Source organism: Macaca nemestrina, chromosome X (genome assembly GCF_043159975.1).
Source record: "Macaca nemestrina isolate mMacNem1 chromosome X, mMacNem.hap1, whole genome shotgun sequence".
NCBI lineage: Eukaryota > Metazoa > Chordata > Mammalia > Primates > Cercopithecidae > Macaca > Macaca nemestrina.
The window spans coordinates 70,864,540-70,882,604 of NC_092145.1; the positions used below are offsets into that span (position 1 = coordinate 70,864,540).

The window sequence follows — 18,065 nt, forward strand, 5'->3', positions numbered from 1 at the left end:
TAACAATTTTTCCTTCCCATATTTAGTGCTTCCCTCAGGAGCTCTTGCAAGGCAGGCCTGGTGGTGATGAATTCCCTCAGTATTTGCTTGTCTGTAAAATATTTTATTTCTCTTTTGCTCATGAAGCTTCATTTGGCCAGATATGGTATTCAGGGTTTAAAATTTTTTCTTTAAGAATGGTGAATATTGGCCCCAATCTTTTCTGGCTTGTGGCATTTCTGCTGAGAGCTCTGCTGTGATTCTGATGGGCTTCCCTTTGTAGGTGACCTGACCTTTCTCTCTGGCTGCCCTTAACATTATTTTTTTCTTTATTTTAGCCTTGGAGAATCTGATGATTGTGTCTTGAGGTTGATCTTTCATAGAGTATCTTACTGGGGTTCTCTGGATTTCCCGAATTTGAATGTTGGCATGCTTTGTTAAGCTGGGGAAGTTTTCCTGGATGAGATCCTGAAGTCTTTTATCCAGCTTGGTTTCAATCTCCCTGTCTTCTTTAGGTACCCCAATCAGTCTCAGGTTTCATCTTTTTACATAATCCCACAATTCCCAGAGGTTTTGTTTGTTCCTTTCATTCTTTTTTCTTTAATCTTGTCTGTCTTTCTCATTTCAGCAAGATAGCCTTGAATTTCTAAAATTCTTTCCTCCATTTTGTCTGTCTGGCTACTGATACTTGTGGTTGCATTGTGAAGTTCTTATGTTGTGTTTTTCAGATTTATTAGGTCATTTTTATTTCTCTCTAAACAGTTATTCTGGTTAACAGCTCTTGTAATGTTTTATCATGGTTCTTAGCTTCTTTGCATTGAGATAGAACATGCTCCTTCAGCTCAGTGAAGTTTGCTGTTATCCACATTCTGAAGCCTATTTCTGTTAGTTAATCCATCTCAGCCTCAGCCCAGTTCTATGACTTTGCTGACAAGGTGTTGTCATCATTTGGAGGAGAAAAGGCACTCTGGATTTTTGAGGTTTCAGTTTTTTATTTATTCTTTTCTTATCTTCTTGAGTTTATCTAGTTTCAATCTTTGAGGATGCTGATATTTGGATAGGGTTTTTGTAGGGACTTTTTTGTTCATTCTGTTGTTGTTAATTACTGTTATTTTTCTTTTAACAGTCAGGCCTCTTTTCTGTAGGGCTGCTGTGGTTTGCTGGGGTTCCACTCCAGGTCCTATTGGTCTGGGCCTCTCCCGCCCCTGGAGGTGTCACCACTGGAGGCAGTAGAACAGCAAAGATGGCTGGTCTGCTACTTCTTCTGGGAGCTGCATCCCACAGGGTAACCAGCCTGACACCAGAGGGAATGCTCCTGAAAAGGTGTCTAACGACCCATTGTGGGAGTCTCACACAGTCAGGAAGCATGGGATCACAGACCCACTTAACACAGCACTCTGACTGCCACTTGGCAGAGAGGGTGCCCTGTATTGGGGAGAATCCCACTCTTCTGGACTGTCTGAATTTCTCAGAGCCAGCAGGGGAAAAACTAAGTCCACTGATCCGTAGAGACTGTGGCCACTGCTCCCCTCAGGGGATCTGCCCCAGGGGGATCAGAGTTTTGTCCATAACCCCCTGTCTGGAGTTGCTGAAATTCCTGCAGGGAGGGCTTACCCAGTGAGGAAGAGTGGGTCTGCGTCCAGCCAAAAGAGGCAGTCTGGCCGTGATCTGTCACAGCCACTGTGCTGTGCTGTGGAAAATTTCTCTTGGTCTAAACCACTCAGTCTCCCTGGCACCAACCAGGGGACTGGAGCTGCAGTGATGGCTGCCACCCCTCTGGCAAGGAGCTCAGTCATCTTAGGCAGCAGGTAGCCACAGCGATGGCTGTCACCCACCCTTCCAGGAGCTCAGTCATCTTAGGCAGTCTGCAGCCATGTGGCCTCTGAGAATCTGCACAGTTCTGTGCTTGGGATCCAAGGCCCTGGTGGCATGGGATCATGAGGGAATCTCCTGATATTTGGGTTGCATAGATCTGTGGAAGAAGTGTGGTTTCCTTAGTGGGGTTGCACACTCACTACTTCCCTTGGGTGGGTGGGAACTCCCCTTGCCTCATGCAGCTCCCAGGTAGGCTATCACTCCACCCTGCTTTTATACACTCTCCATGGGTCCTGCCAACTGCCTAATCAGTCCCAGTGAGAGAGAACCTGGATACCTTAGTTGCTGGTGCAGGATTCAGTCTCCATTTTTGTTCTTGGTGGGACCCTTCAACCGTAGCTATTTCTAGGTGGCTACTTAGCCCCTCCCTGATGTAATGCTCTTATTTTTTATCTTTGTTAGTTTAAAGTCTGTTTTATCTGAAATTAGGGTTGCAACCCCAGCTTTTTGTCTGATTTCCATTTGCTTAGTTTATTTTCCTTCATCCCTAATTTTGAGCCTATGGATGTCATTGCATGTAAGAAGCATCTCTTAAAAACATCATACCATTGGGTCTTTTTTTTTTTTTTTTTTGAGACAGAGTCTCGCTCTGTCGCCCAGGCTGGAGTGCAGTGGCCAGATCTCAGCTCACTGCAAGCTCCGCCTCCCAGGTTTAAGTCATTCTCCTGCCTCAGCCTCTTGAGTAGCTGGGACTACAGGCGCCCGCCACCTTGCCCAGCTAGTTTTTTGTATTTTTAGTAGAGACGAGGTTTCACCGTGTTAGCCAGGATGGTCTCGATCTCCTGACCTCGTGATCCGCCCGTCTCGGCCTCCCAAAGTGCTGGGATTACAGGCTTGAGCCACCGCGCCCGGCCAAGGATCTTGCTTTTTTGTATAGCTTTCTAGTCTCTGTCTTTTAAATTGGGCATTTAGTCATTTACATTTAAAGTTAATATTGATATATGTGGATTTGATCCTGACATGGTGTTGTTAGCTGGTCATTATGTTGACTTGCTTATGTGGTTATTTTATGGTGTCACTGATATATGTATTTAAGTGTGTTTTTGTGTTCATTGGTAATGTTTTCTTCTTTTCACATTTAGAGTTGTTTTCAAGATCTCTTGTAAGGCATGTCAGGCGGTAATGTACTTCATCAGCATTTGCTTATCTGAGAAGGATCTTATTTCTCCTTTGCTTCAGAAGCTTCATTTGGCTGGATGTGAAATTCTTGGTTGAAGTTTTTTTTTTTTTTTTTTTTCTTTAAAAATGTCAAATATAGTGTCACAATCTCTTCTGGGTTTTAGGGTTTATACTGAGAGTTCCACTGTTAGCCTGATGGGGTTTTCTTAGTAGGTTACCTGCCCTTTCTCTCTAGCTATCTTTAACATTCTTAAAAAAAGATATTTTTAAACAAATAAAAACCATGATAATTTCATTGCAAGCACAAAGCACTAAAGGAAATATTAATGAGATTTCTCTAGGCAGGAAAATATGACCTGAGATTATCCTCATTTAACACAAGATAAAATAAAGACCATCAAAAGAGCAAGTATAGAATATAAATATTATTTACAAATAATAGTAATTATAATCTACTAAGTTTGGAATACATAAGTGTATAATAATAATAGTGTAACAATGTGGGTGGAATAAATTGAATTAAAGTGCAAGGTGCTTACATTTTTTGAGAACTAATGGAAATATTAATTCATACTAAACTATAAGATGTCAAAGATTAATCTAATCCCTGGAATAACAACAAATTAATAATAAAATAATGTATAAATGATAATACAGAGGAAAATGTAATGAAAAAATATAAAACTAAAAGTAGTACTGTATAAACTCACAATTAGTTGGAGCTTTAGCATACCTATCTTAATAACTAATCAAACAAAAATAAAATGTATATCAAAGGAGATATAGAAAACTTGAATAACGAAGTTTGACATCCTATAAAAACACTACATCAAACAATTGCATTATATATATTTTTTTCAAATTCACATAGAACATTTAACAAGAGTGACCACATACTGGGCCATGAAGCAAGTCACAACAAGTATCAATGTATTGAGTTTATATGGAATGTAATTGCAGACCTGCCCCAGTAAAACCGGGCACCATGCAGGACCTCATGGCCGTAGGCTCCAGACTGCCTGGCAGACTCAGTCTCCAGGTTTGCCCCCACTGCAGATGAGGCTGAAACCTGCAGACTCAAGGCCAACACCCATAGAGGCGTCTAGGCCTATCTCAGTGCCAGACTAGCCCCCAGAGCTCTGGCTTGTTCTATAGACTCAGATTTCAGGCCTGCTCAAAGCTCTAGTCCTGCCCTACTGCCAGGCTGGCTGCCACAGCTCTAGTCACCAGGCTGGCACTTGAAAATCCCAAGTCCAGGCAGCCACCAAAGCCTTAAGCATCAGACTGTCCACAGGAGACTACCAACATAGACCAAAATTTCAAGCCTGCCACAGCCCTATGATTGGCCCCCACAGTCCTAAAATATGGGCTGGCACTTGCAAATCCAGGCTCCACACCAACCCCCATGCCCTCAGGCCCCTGGTGGGCACCCATGGACCCAACCTCCAGGTTGGCCCCAATACCCAGGCTTAAGACCTGCTCAGTGCCAGGCTTAGTCTTAATAATTAAAAGTCTTAATAATTAATAACTTACCGACACAGTGAATGCCAGGTCCAAATGTCTTCATTGATCCTTTCTTCCAAATTCCTAAAAAAAGATTGTTTACATACTCATTCAGAGAATAGAAAAGGAGGAAATATTTATAAATTTTTTTATGAAGGAGCATAACCTAGATACCAACACCTGATAAATTCTTTAACACAAAGTAGAATTATAGGCCTACATCTTTTATAAACGTTTATGCCAAAATTCTTTTTTCTTATTTTTTTTTTTGATACAGGATATCTTTCTGTCACCCAGACTGGAGTACAGTGGCATGATCATTGCTCATGGCAACTCTTTTAACTCGTGGGCTCAAGTGATCCTCCTGCTTTACTCTCCCAAGTAGCTAGGAGTACAGGTGCACACTTCAATACCTGGCTGATTTTTTGTTTATTTTTTATTTTTTTGTAGAGACAGGATCTGATTATGTTGTCTAGACTGGTCTCAAATTCTTGGCCTCAAGCAATCCTCCTACCTTGTCCTCCCATGGCACTGGAATTACTACCATGAGACACCGTGTCAAGCTGATGCCAAAATCATGAAACATTTTTGGAAAATTTAATACATAGAAAGGATATTATATCACGACCAAATGGAGATTATTTCAGGTTGGTTTAACATATGAAATTGACTACATTAAGACAGTAAAGAAGAAAAAAACTATATGATCATTTCATCATGTAGGAAACAAAATTTGATGATAATATCTAACACTATTTATAATAAATTTTTAGCATAAAGAAGAAAAAAATTATATTATCATCTCAACATTGAGAAAAAAATATTTGATAATATCTTACACTTATTTATGTAAATCTTTAACAAACAAGGAATAGACAAGAACTACCTTAATCTAATTATGGGAACCTATAGAAAACCTACAACAAATGTATTACTCTATAGTGAAAAGTTGGAAAGTTTTCTCTGACCTCAGAAACAAGAAAAAGATGTTCACTAGTATAATTTTAATTTAACATGGTGATGGAAATTTTAGTGCGATCAGAAGAAAGATGAGGCAAGTAAAAATAAGTTAAAAATCATAAGAAGAGAAAAAAGAAGAAATAAAACTGTCACTATTTAAAGGGAGCATGACTGTTTACATAGAACATTCAAAATATCTATAGGGACACTATTAAAATTAATGAGTGAATTTAGTAAGATTGTTAGAGACAAAGATAAAATGTAATAATAGTCATTCTGACTGGTGTGAGACTGTATCTCATTGTGGTTTTGATTTGCATTTCTGTATTGATCAGTGATGTTGAGCTTTTAGCTATTTTTAAAAATTCAGAAAATAGATGTTGGCAAGGTTGTGGAGAAAAAGGAATGCTTATACACTGTTGGCAGGAGTATAAATTAGTTCAACCATTGTGAAAGAAATGTGACAATTCCTTAAAGACTTAGAGGAAGAAATACAAATTGACCCAGCAATCCCATTACTGGGTATATACCTAAAGGAATAGAAATCATTCTATTATAAAGATAAATGCATGCTTATGTTCATTGCAACACTACTCACAATAGCAAAGACATGAAATGAACACAAATGCCCATCAACGGTAGACTGGATTTAAAAACTGTGGTACATATCCACTATGGAATACTATGTAGCTATAAAAATGAATGAGATCATGTTCTTTGCAGGGCTATGGATGGAGTTGGGAGCTATTATCCTCAGCATACTAGAGCAGGAACAGAAAACCAAACACCACATGTTCTTACTTATAAATGGGAGCTGAATGATGAGAACACATGGACACATAGAGTGGAGCAACACACACTAGGGTCTATCAGAAGATGGAGGATAGGAGGAGGGAGAGGATCATAAAAAATAACTAATGGGTACCAGACTTAATACCTGAGTGATTAAATAATCTGTACAGTGAACCCCCATGACACAAGTTTACCTATATACCAAATGTGAACATGTACTCCTGAGCTTTAAAAGTTAACAAAAAGATAAACTATAATTACCTTTCTATATACCATGAAAAAACATTTAGAAAATATTCTAGTAGTACCATTTATGCAATCAAATAAAAAATAGCAAATACCTAGAAATAAATATAAAAATATATACGTACAATAGCTTTATACTGAATAGTAGAAACTAATATTAAGATACATTTTTAAAAAATACACAAATAGAAATATATAACATGTTAGAGTATGAAAGACTCAGTAATACAAAATATAGCAATTATTTTCAAATTCAAGTATTAATTCAGTGTAATCCCAATAATTTTTAAAATGTTTTTGTGATTACTGTCTAGTGATTCTACCATTTATATGGAAATAAAAGATTCAAGAATATACAAGACAATTTGGAAGTAAAATAACATGAAAGATATATAATGCCACATATTAATATACCAAGTTATTTTAAAGTGACAGTAATTAAGATAATGGAACATAGATACAGAGACAAATAACTAATGAAGTTGAATGGAAAGCAAAATAAGAGACCTATATAGATACAGTCACACAAATTATACCAAAGTTTTCATGCACTGGAGAAAAATGGGGTTTTCAATAATGATTTTAATCAATTAAGTATCTACAAGGGGAAAAGTGTGATTCTTGACCACCATTTCACAATAAGTACCAGAATCAATCTCAGATAGACTGAAGACCTAAAGCTGAACTGTAAAATAATAAAAGTTCTATGAGGTAACAAAGGAGGATATCTTAACGATAGTAGAGTAGACAAATATTTATTAAACTGGGCATAAAATCTATAACCATAATGAAATATAGTGATATATTGAACTCCCATTATCCAGTTATTACAAACTGTACAAGTTTTTCCTTCTCTAATAATTGTAGAAGAAAGAGAAAATAGATAAATAAATAAATAAATAAATAAATAAATAAATAAAATACACATTTCTTTGAACATCATGACAAAGATTCTTTAGAGAAATAGTATGGTTATGACAACAATATGAATAATAGGTAATATTTTCATTGTGCTTTTATAGAATTTCAGTGTTCATAATAAACTTTCAAATATGTAATGTTTTAATGTAGTTGAATAATTATATTTGCTTGATTTGATCTGGGGTGAAATCCTGCTCTTAAAATCTTGTATTCCTTTTCAGTTTATGCACTCTCTATTTCAAATTTACTCTTTATAAAGATAACTTTCTTCTTGTCCTATTGTTTTTGCACCATTTATGTTTAATTCATCACTTTTCTTTAATTTCCTGATAATCAAATGAATTTAATCCTCAAACTTAGACAAGAAATTATGCTGTAGTTTTCACTAAATTATTCATTTAACAATTGAATATTAAGTATTGTTGAGGCTGAACAATAAAAAAAATCCAAACTTTAATTTCTAGGACCTGTGCATGTTATCGTATGTGGCAAACAGGACTTTGCATAAGCGGTTAAATTGAGAGTCTTGAGACTGGGAGGTTATCTGGATTGTTCAAGAGGGCACAAAATGTAATCACCAAAACTATTATAAGAGGAAGAAAAGAGGGTCAGAGGAGGAGAAAGCAAAGTGATTATGAAAGCAGAGATTGGAGTGGTGCACTTTGAAGGAGGAAGAATGGGGGCTAGCCAAAAATTCTGAGTAGCCACTAAAAGGTAAAAAAAGCAAGGAAATAGATTTTGCCCTCAGAGTTTAGAAGAAATCAGCCTTGCTAACACCTTGATTTTAGCCCAGTGAAATAGATTTTAGATTTCAGACCTCCACAACTGTAAAACTATGTTGTTTCAGCTACTATGTTTGTGACAATTTTCCACAACAACAATAGAAAATTAATGCAAATGTTGGTACCAGGAGTGGTTGTTGCTGTAATATATATTCAAAGATGTAGAAGTAGTTTTAGAACTGGGCATTGGAAAGAGGTTAAAATAATTTTAAGGAGTGTGATGGAAAAAGCCTTGATTGCCTTGAATAAAACTGCTAGAAAATATGGATGTTGAAGACTTTGTTGGTGAAAACTCAGAGAAAGTGAGGAACATTGTAGAAGAAAGCCTACATCATCTTTGAGAATACATAAATCATCATAAAAAGACTTGATGAAATATGGATTTTAAAGATGTTGCTGGTGAGAACTCAGGAGGTAGTGAAAAACATGTTATTGAAGACTGGGGAAAGATAATTCCATCTGTATAGTGGCAGAAACAGCTGAACTATGTTCTACAGTTATGTGAAGAACATAAGTAATGAACTAGGATATTCAGTTGAGGAGATTTTCAAGGAAAGCATTGAATGTATAATGCAGTTTCTTCTTGCTGCCTATAGTAAAATGAGAAGGAAAATAAATATAATTAAGGAAAGAATTGCTATGCAAACAATCACCAGGACTTAATTATTTGGGAAATTCTCACTTTACACAGATTGTAAAAGACGATAAATTAAGGTTCACTGTCAGGGAAGTGTTCTCCAGAGAGAGTGCTGAGTGGGGCTGGACAATATTTTGCTAGTGCTGGAAGATAAAGCATGTTACTTAAGGATCTGATCAACCATCTCAGCAAAAGTCAGGTATATAGACTAAATGTATAAAAATATTTTCTTTATAAACATCTGTGGAGGAAACTTTTTTTTAATGGCTGGTATGCTCATAATATACACAAGAGAAGCACAAGTTTCTGAGAATGTTATACCAGCAACACTGAGAGTTTGGGATGAAAAGGGACGAGAGAGGAAGGATGAAAGAATTAAACTGATAAATCTATACAGGCAGGAATCAGGCAGGCAGAGCGACTCAGTTGCAAACATGTGCTATCCTTTAAAAAAAACGATGGCTAACTCTGAGGATAGAGCTAAAAGCCCAGGGGTGGAGCCATGGGCCAAGGTAGTGGAATCTCAAGCCGCAGTAGATTATTCACAGACATTGATATCTAACAGAGTTTACTCAGTTTGACTTAGAAATTGCTTGAGGCCAATGATTCCATTTTTTTGGTTTGTTTTATTTTCCCGTTTTATGGAGTTAAAATGTCCATGATTATTCTTCTGTCCATGTTCAATCATTGTATTTTTGGAGCAGAAAATGTGTTTTTTAATTTTACAGTTCTACAGATATAGGGTAATTTCACCCCAGGATGGAACACATACAGAATCTCACTATACCTGATTTAGATGATTTACACTATAGCAACTGAGACTTTAGAGCTGATGATATTTGCATATGATATTGGACTTGAGTTAATACTGAAATGAGGTGATAGTTTTGTAGATGTTAGTTTAGCTTTGAGTGACTGTATTTGCATGTGGGATAGAAATGAATATTTGGGGTTCAGGACAGACTGTAGTAGGCTGAATAATATACTCTAAAGATATCAATTTTCTAATCCCTTATCGGGGAAACTCACCCCCGATATTCAACGTGGGTCCTTTTCTATTTTCCCTAAGTGTTGACTGGTCTGAGAAATAAAGGGAAAGAGTACAAAAGAGAGAAATTTTAAAGCTGGGTGTTCAGGGGAGACATCACATGTCGGCAGGTTCCATGATGCCCCCTGAGCTGTAAAACCAGCAAGTTTTTATTAGCAATTTTCAAAAGGGAGGCAGTGTATGAATAGGGTGTGGGTCACAGAGATCATATGCTTCAGGGGCGACAAAAGATCACAAGGCAGGAGGTCAGGGCGAGATCACAAGGTCAGGGCGAAACTAGAATCACTAATGAACTTCCATGTCCAGCTGTGCACGCATTGTCACTGATAAACAAGGTTCAAGTGCAGAGAACTGGTCTGACTACAATTTGTCAGGCTGGAATTTCCTAATCCTAGCAAGCCTGGGGGTGCTGCAGGAGACTAGGGTGTGTTTCAACCCTATTTACATCTGCATAAGGCAGACACTGCCAGGCCGGCCATTTTAGAGGCCCTGCCCTGGGAATACATTCTTTTCCCAGGGCTGTTAATTATTAATATCCAGCGATATTTATCTTACCCGTTTTTGGTAATAAGAGAAATATGGCTCTGTTCCGCCAGGCCCACAGACAGTCAGACTTTAAAGTTATCTCCTTTGTTCCCTGAAAATCGCTGTTATCATGTGCTTAAATTGCTAGATTTCATATTCAAATACACATGCTCTACAAACAATTTGTGCAGTTAACACAGTCATCACAGGGTCCTGAAGCGACATTCATCCTCCACTTACAAAGATGACGGGATTAAGAGATTAAAGTTAAGACAGGCGTAAGAAATTATAAAAGTATTAATTTGGGGAACTAATAAATGTTCATGAATCTTCACAATTTATGTTCTTCTGTCGTGCTTTCAGCCGATTCCTTCCTTCAGGGTCCCTGACTTCCCGCAACAATCCTGGAAGTTGTGAAAGTTATCTTACATGGCAAATGACAATTTGCAGGTGCGATTAAAATCTTAGATTATCCCGGTGGGTCCTAAGTATTATTACAATTGTGTATATAAGAAATAGGTAAAAGAAGATTTGATTACAGAAGAAATGCAATATGATGACATTGCAGAGATCAGAATGATGCAGTCAAAAACCAAGAAATGCTAGCAGCCACGAGAAGCAAAAAAAGGCAAGGAATAAAATCACTTCTGATGCCTTCAGAAAGAATCAGCCCTTCCAATAACTTGATTTTAGCTCTGAATGATTCATTTTGTACTTACGTCTTCCAGAAATGTAAGGGATTAAATTTCTATCATTTTAATCCACAAAGTATATGGTAATTTGTTACAGAGACAATATGAAACTAATCAAGGTAACACGCACAGAGGTTTTAGCAATAATCTAAATAAGAGATCAAAATGGTTTAGAGTTGATGGCAGAAATGATGTTGGGACTAAATTCTAGATATATTTTAAAGGTAATCCCTATAGGATTTGGTGATGTACTGGATGTTCACTGCTAGAGAAAGAAGGCAATTGAGGATGACGCCGAAGGTATGTTGGGGTGTGTGTGTGTGTGTGTGTGTGTGTGTGTATGCATGTGTTTGTTTGCTTAAACAACTGAGTGAATAGTAGTGCCAATTTCTGAGATGCAGAATACTTATGGATGAGCAGGTTTAGAAGGGGTACAAAATAATATTTTCGTTTTGCTCATATTAAGTTTGAGATAAATATTAGACATCTAAGTGGAATTGTCAATAAATTGGTTGTACATATAAATCTGAAAATTAGAGGTGTGGTCTGGAACTGAGATATAAATTTAGAATTCATCAGCATTTAGATGGGATATAAAATCATTGGACTGGATGATATTGTATACTAAATGCTTGTAGATAAGAAAAAAAGAAGTCCGAGGTCTAAGTTTTTGGGCTATTCAACATTTATAGATTGAAGAGGTGAAGAGAAACCAGCAACAGAGGCTGATAAGGAATAGTAATATAATAGAAGGGAAACCAAGAAAGCAGAGTGACATGATAACCAAGAGAAGAATATTTCATGAAAGGGGTCAGTTGTATCAAGAGCTGCTAGTGGAACTGTAGATATGAAAGCCATTCCATGGAATGGTAAGGACAAAATCTGAAATAAGTCTGGGAGAGAAAAGAAAGTAGTAATAGTGATTATCTCCGCTAATGGATCTAGGAATCTAGTATAGGAGAGTGAATTTTGCCAACTCTCCTTTTGTTCTTTTTGAATTATCCACCATATATATGCATTCAATTTTTCAATTAAAATATAGTTTAAAAAGAGATTGTTAGTTGGAGAAAAGGAAGTGAAGATAACTAATATGAATAATTCTTTCCAAGAGATTTTCTATACAAAGATGATGGAAAATGGGGTGAGGGCTGGAAGAGGCTGTGAAGGAAAAGGGATTTTTTAAGTGGAAATGGGATTTTTTAAATGGTAGGAGTTGCTAATTTTTTTTGAACACTGATGGGACAAAATCTACAAAGAGTTAAGAAAAAATGATGTTATAGAAGAATATGAGTTAACAAAAAAGCTATACGCATAAATAGTGAAGAAAATTCCATCCTGTGTTATGAGTTGACTTACGTCCCCCAAATTTATATTCAAGTTCTAACATCTGGTACTTGTGAATATTACTTTATTTGGAATTGGATCTTTGCAGGAGTAATCAAATAAAGATGAGATCATACTGAATTAAGTTGTGCCCTAATCTAGTGACTAGTGTTCTTACAAGAAAAGAAAATCTTTTTCTTATCAGAACAAAGGGAGAAAGAGACATAGACAAAAAGTGGATGCCATGTGATGATGAAGGCAGATATTGGTGCAATGCATCTACAAGCCACACAATACCAGGAACTGCCAGAAACTAGGAGAGAGAGGCACGGAACAGAGTCTCCCTTAGAACCTCTAGAGTAAACCAATCCTGCTGATACCTTGATTTTGGACTTGTAGTCTCCAGAACTGTGAGACAATATATAATGGTTTAAGCCAATCAGTTTCTGGTAGTTTCTTACAGTAGCCTTCGGAAACTAGTATGCCTAGTTAGAGCAGTTAAATGTAACAAGAAGAAAGCATCTGCTCTAATAGGACTGAAGGTGGGGTACTGGGGTAAAGATGAACGCAGAATACTGCCAGGTAGCATTAATGGACCACTTGAAATTTGTCATTTTATATTTAAATTGAAGACAATGATTATGGTTACACAGTTTTTTTTTCTCATGCACATTTATCTTGCAGAGGTGTGGGGCATAATTAGAGGTTTAAATTTGTTAAAAATTAAGCTTTTTTCAGCAAAGATGTCCAAAAAGAGAGTGGGGTAAAGGGAGCTGAGGATATACTCAAGGAAATATTTGTGCTAATTCACCATGAGCCTGTAAAAATCTAAGATAGGAAAAGATTTATGACAGGCAACAGAAGAAAAGCCACAGAAGGGTCATTAGCAAGGAACAGGGAAAAGGTAGTAGAATCAATGATCAGTCTTAGAGGTAGAATTGCTGAAATGAGATTATTAGAGGTACCTGACGTATCAGTTGGAGAGTGGAATGTTTGAATTTGAGATTTTGGATGGATATGTGCAGTAGTAAACCACTAAATTAGGATGTAAGACAAAATAACTGGAGAAGAGAAAGTTAAATAATTAAAATGTTAGATATGAGATTGATCATCTAACAGTAAAATTACTAGAAATTAAGACAAAGGTACTTTTGGAGAAAGTGATAGCCGGACTGAAAATCATCACAAAATGAAGCAGAGTACTAGGAGTTAGGTCGTGAATACCACAAGGAAAGGTCACAGGTGATATAAGTTGATGACATGAGATTCAAAGTTGGCTATTTTTGGAAGTAAGAAAGGAGAATGACCTGGAAATAGCATTGAGGAATAAAGCCGACATCTATTGCGTTTTTGGGTTCAGTGGTAGGAGAGGATGTAGGAAGGAAAACATCAACCGCTCTTGAAGGCTGCAGGAAAAGCAATGAATTTGAGAGAGTTGGGTTTCAGATACAGCAAGAGGACAGAGTTATCATTCAGATAGGAGGCAGAGGAGGACATACAGGGTGTTGCTGATGACAGTGAGTTTCAAAGAGATAATGCCTAATGGTGACATAAACCTGAGGTCTTTGTGATCGAAGAGGGAAGATCATACGTAGGCAGCATCAAGCTAGAAATGTCTTTGTAAAAGTGCTAGTGATTTGAGAAGCTCACTTTGGGGAGCTCAATTTTAATCTCTGGATCAAATCTCCTTCATTTCTCTCTCTCTCTCTCTTTCTTTCTTTCTTTCTTTCTGTCTGTCTGTCTGTCTGTCTGTCTGTCTGTCTGTCTCTCTCTGTCGCCCAGGCTGGAGTGCAGTGGCGCGATCTCCATTCTCTGCAAGCTCCGCCCCCTGGGTTCATGCCATTCTCCTGCCTCAGCCTCCCGAGTAGCTGGTACTACAAGCGCCCGCCACCACACCTGGCTAATTTTTTTGTATTTTTAGTAGAGACGGGGTTTCACCATGTTAGCCAGGATAGTCTCGATCTCCTGACATCGTGGTCCGCAAAGTGCTGGGATTACAGGAGAGAGCCACCGCGCCTGGCCCACTCTTTTTCTTTCTTTCAAACTTACTGAATTTTCATTTTCTAAAAGTAATACACGCTAATAGAAAAAAATATAAACATTACAGATATATATCATTTAAAGAGGGAAAATGTCTGCAATTCCTTTCTATGGAATAATTCTCCAAAGTTTGAATTTCTGAGTGAAATATTTTCTGAATTAGCTTTTTGCTATTGAATTTGTGCACTTTTTAATGTTTACTGGCAATTAAGATTTTTTCCTATAAATTGCCTGGTCATATACCCCATATTTTTATTCCACATTAATTGTATTTTTTTTCATAGACTTTACAAGTGTTTTATATTAGGTTGTACCATAAGAAATTTCCATTTTTTAGGTCAAAATAGTTTAATACAAGCAATCTCATATATTTCAACTTAATATACATGTGATATTATCTGGTAGTTGTAAGTTAGCATGGCTTACATTATCTTAATTTTTAAATTACTTTCAGAAATATTCTTTAAGAGGAGATTGACTTTTAAAATAAAAAACAACACTACAGCAACTAAAGGCTTCAGAAAAACTGTTTAATTCCATATGAATAATACTTTATCTTCTACTTAATGATGTCTTTAAAAAATAAACTCTATACTTTCTTGGACATAATACTGTATTTATCAGAAAAATAGAATGGTCTAATTTTACCTACTCATACATTTAAGTTTACCAAACCAGCATACATAGTCTTACTACATTGTATCCTGCTTTACATTTTAAAGTGCTTTCACATTAGTTTATTCTTTCCATGATTCCTAAAACAAGATGTAGTAATAAGAAACTGAGACTCAGAGAGATAAAACAGTCAAGATTCACAGGTATTTTGTAAAAAAGACTGCACACGTGAAATTTCAAAGCAAAACATCTAAGATATTATTGAAAATTTCATATCTCTGTTTAAAATACAATTTCTAATTTATAAATAAAATGACTACGAAAGAAACATTCTTTACAGTTAAACATATACATTTGTAACCAAATTGACATATTGATTATTTGAAATACTAAAAAGAATTAAAAAGAGGACTTACAACCTTGGAAGAGACATTTCCCCTGCCTGTATGTTGCCTGGACTTGAGCATAGTAAGTTGAAACTGGTGATGTTGAGTGATGACATCATAAAGGGATTGTGAATAAAATAAATTTAAAGGGGACAGAGCAGTCATATTTTAAAGTGCACAGGTGCTTTTGAAACCTATTCTTAAATTGTGGGAGTGTTCACACTCAACTTTTTAAAGCTTGAACTGAATTAGTCAGTATTCATTAATTGAATCTACCTGTTTGGCTTATTGAATAATTATTTCTTATCAGCCTATTTTAACACTAGGTTTGAATGTGCATGGGTGCATAAAGATGTGTTTATGTGTGTGTATTTGTGTGTGGAAAAGAGATATATGTGCTGAAAGGAAAATAGAAGAATGTAAATTTTCCTCTAAAAAGAGCAGTGGTAGCTTACTACATTTTCTTCACTTTTAGGCTTTTCTCCCCTACAACATTTTCGTACATTTATAGTGGTATTTCCACAAAAGAACTTGAAGATATCTTATTCTTAGATATGTAAATTCAGCAAAAGTAAACTCTCTATTAAACTACTATTGACAAATCTGAAAAACACTTTTCACCCAAAGCTTAAAACAACTCTTATTATGTACAGAGATGTGTTAGAACAAGTTATAAACAGCTACTTGGTATATAAAACTCATAAACGTGAATGATTCATTATAGATAAGAAACATTTCAAGGCAGGTAGGAATTGCATACAGGTAAAATCGTCCATATGTGTTTTAGTTAACAGTGACCATATTTCTAGCCACAGGAGAAAAAACAATTCACTAGTCCTTATTTTTCACCACTTTTTGTCATTGAATCTTTATTTCGTTTTTGAAAGTTTATATATCTTATATAATAATGATATTTTATTTTTTAATGAAAAATGTGATCCAAGACACCAAGATAATTTTTACCTGAGCAGTACAAAGCAGTATATCTCATAACTTTTTCATTGACCAAACTAATTTCACAAGCTAGTGAAATAGCATTGTCTTAAGGAAAGTAATATAAAGCCATTTAATTTATAAGTAAAAATGCACCACTATTATGTATTTGAAAGCAATATTAACTATGAGTTAAAGGCCATAAAAATGTAATTTCACTCCTCTGGCAGAGTAAATTCATTCCTAAGTAAATTAATATTTAGCACAAAGTCATTCATTACAGTTCTACATAAATATTAAAATCTAGAAATACTGTAAATGTTCAAAACTAGGGAATGGTTTCAGTAAATCACTACATTTTCATGACAGTAGGAATCATGTGCATTTTGCTCATCATCATATACTTAACATTTACTTGAAAAAATGGAACGTGAAACTATTCGTACAGTTTGATGTATATCATATAAAGCAAATAAACTTGTTGTAAACATTGATGTAAACACATAAAAATGGTAATAATTAGATTATAGGTAATTTTCCACATATAATGTTTTGCATTTAAAAATTTCTACAAGTAGAGTGACATCAGCAAGATGCCAAAATAGGTGGTCGTAGGCTTCACTCCACCACAGAAATATCAATTAGCAACTAAAGAAAATGAAATTTAAAAGAATAACTTAGTTAAAACATCAAAATGTGGGAATTATCCTGAGTCAACTGCATGCTCAATGAAACAGAATAAAAATCTGCATTGAAATGGTAGCAGAAACAGTTTAACTCTGAGCATATCACTCCTCAAACAGCTCCAGGTTGGCACAGCACCACACAGAGAGGATTCCACAGGGTTTATGGTTTCTACAGTGGGAAAAGATGACCAGGGAGGTTGACATCCAGCTTCCCTGGCATTGTGAGACACTTCTCAGGAGGCCTACTCAGTTTTCACCTTATGGGAAACAGGGAATATAGAGGGAAAATGCGTAAGTAGACCACTTGGGGTCAGGTAGAAATCAAGAAAGGAGACAGAGCCCAAGGAAGCCAGTGAACAGATTTGGGTGGTAGCTCAGTGTACCAGCTAGCAGTGGTGCTCAATCGAGCTGAAGTAAGAATTAATCAGCACAATGACAACATTTGAAATTACTAAATCAGAAGAACAAAAAGAAAAAAGAATTTAAAAAAATGGAGAAAGTCTATGGGAATTATGGGACACCATTAAGACACAGTCAGTGCCTTGTAGGAATTTAAGAAGTAAAAAAAAAAAAAAAAAAAAAAAAAAAAAAAAAAAAAAAAAAAAAAAAAGTGTCAGAAAGGATTCTTTTTTAAATAACGGTACCAGCTAGCAACATACCCCACCCACTAAAGAAGTGAAAAGTGCTACCTGGCTTGAATCCCTAGATGGCCAGCCTTTAGGTCCATCCTCAAACCCTCTCCTGGGGCCCCACCCAGAAAGGCAGACAATCACCACAGCAAATTTTTACAAAAGTGATGCACTAGTTGTGCCATAGCTGAAGATTTAATTCGTGCTCCAAGTGGCCTCAAAGCACACCCACAAATGTTACCCAGAAATGGAAGAAAATGTCAAGCATGCATTTCTACTGAGCTTAATAGCTATTCTATTTGTTTTTATCTACTTAACCTCAGGTGCATTTCTGCAACCCTGATCAACTGCTGAACTAAAAAAGCAGTGCTCTA

The 18,065-nt window shown here is 36.2% G+C and overlaps 1 protein-coding gene across 2 annotated transcripts in view; it reads right to left on the reverse strand.

Moving 5' to 3' along the window:
• The window catches only part of LOC105483640 (cylicin 1), a 45,417-nt gene extending 29,873 nt beyond the window's left edge, over window positions 1-15,544 (reverse strand). Inside the window, exons 1-2 of one of the 2 annotated variants that reach the window (XM_011744593.2) lie at window positions 15,477-15,544; window positions 4,507-4,560 (exon numbers count right to left, since the gene is read on the reverse strand). In XM_011744593.2, coding sequence (XP_011742895.2) covers window positions 4,507-4,560; window positions 15,477-15,490 — 68 coding nt within the window. In that variant the 5' untranslated portion in view covers window positions 15,491-15,544. Of the gene's footprint in view, window positions 1-4,506; window positions 4,561-15,473 lie in introns of both variants that reach the window. The other variant, XM_011744592.2, reaches the window with a different exon arrangement.
• Window positions 15,545-18,065: the final 2,521 nt, after the last annotated feature.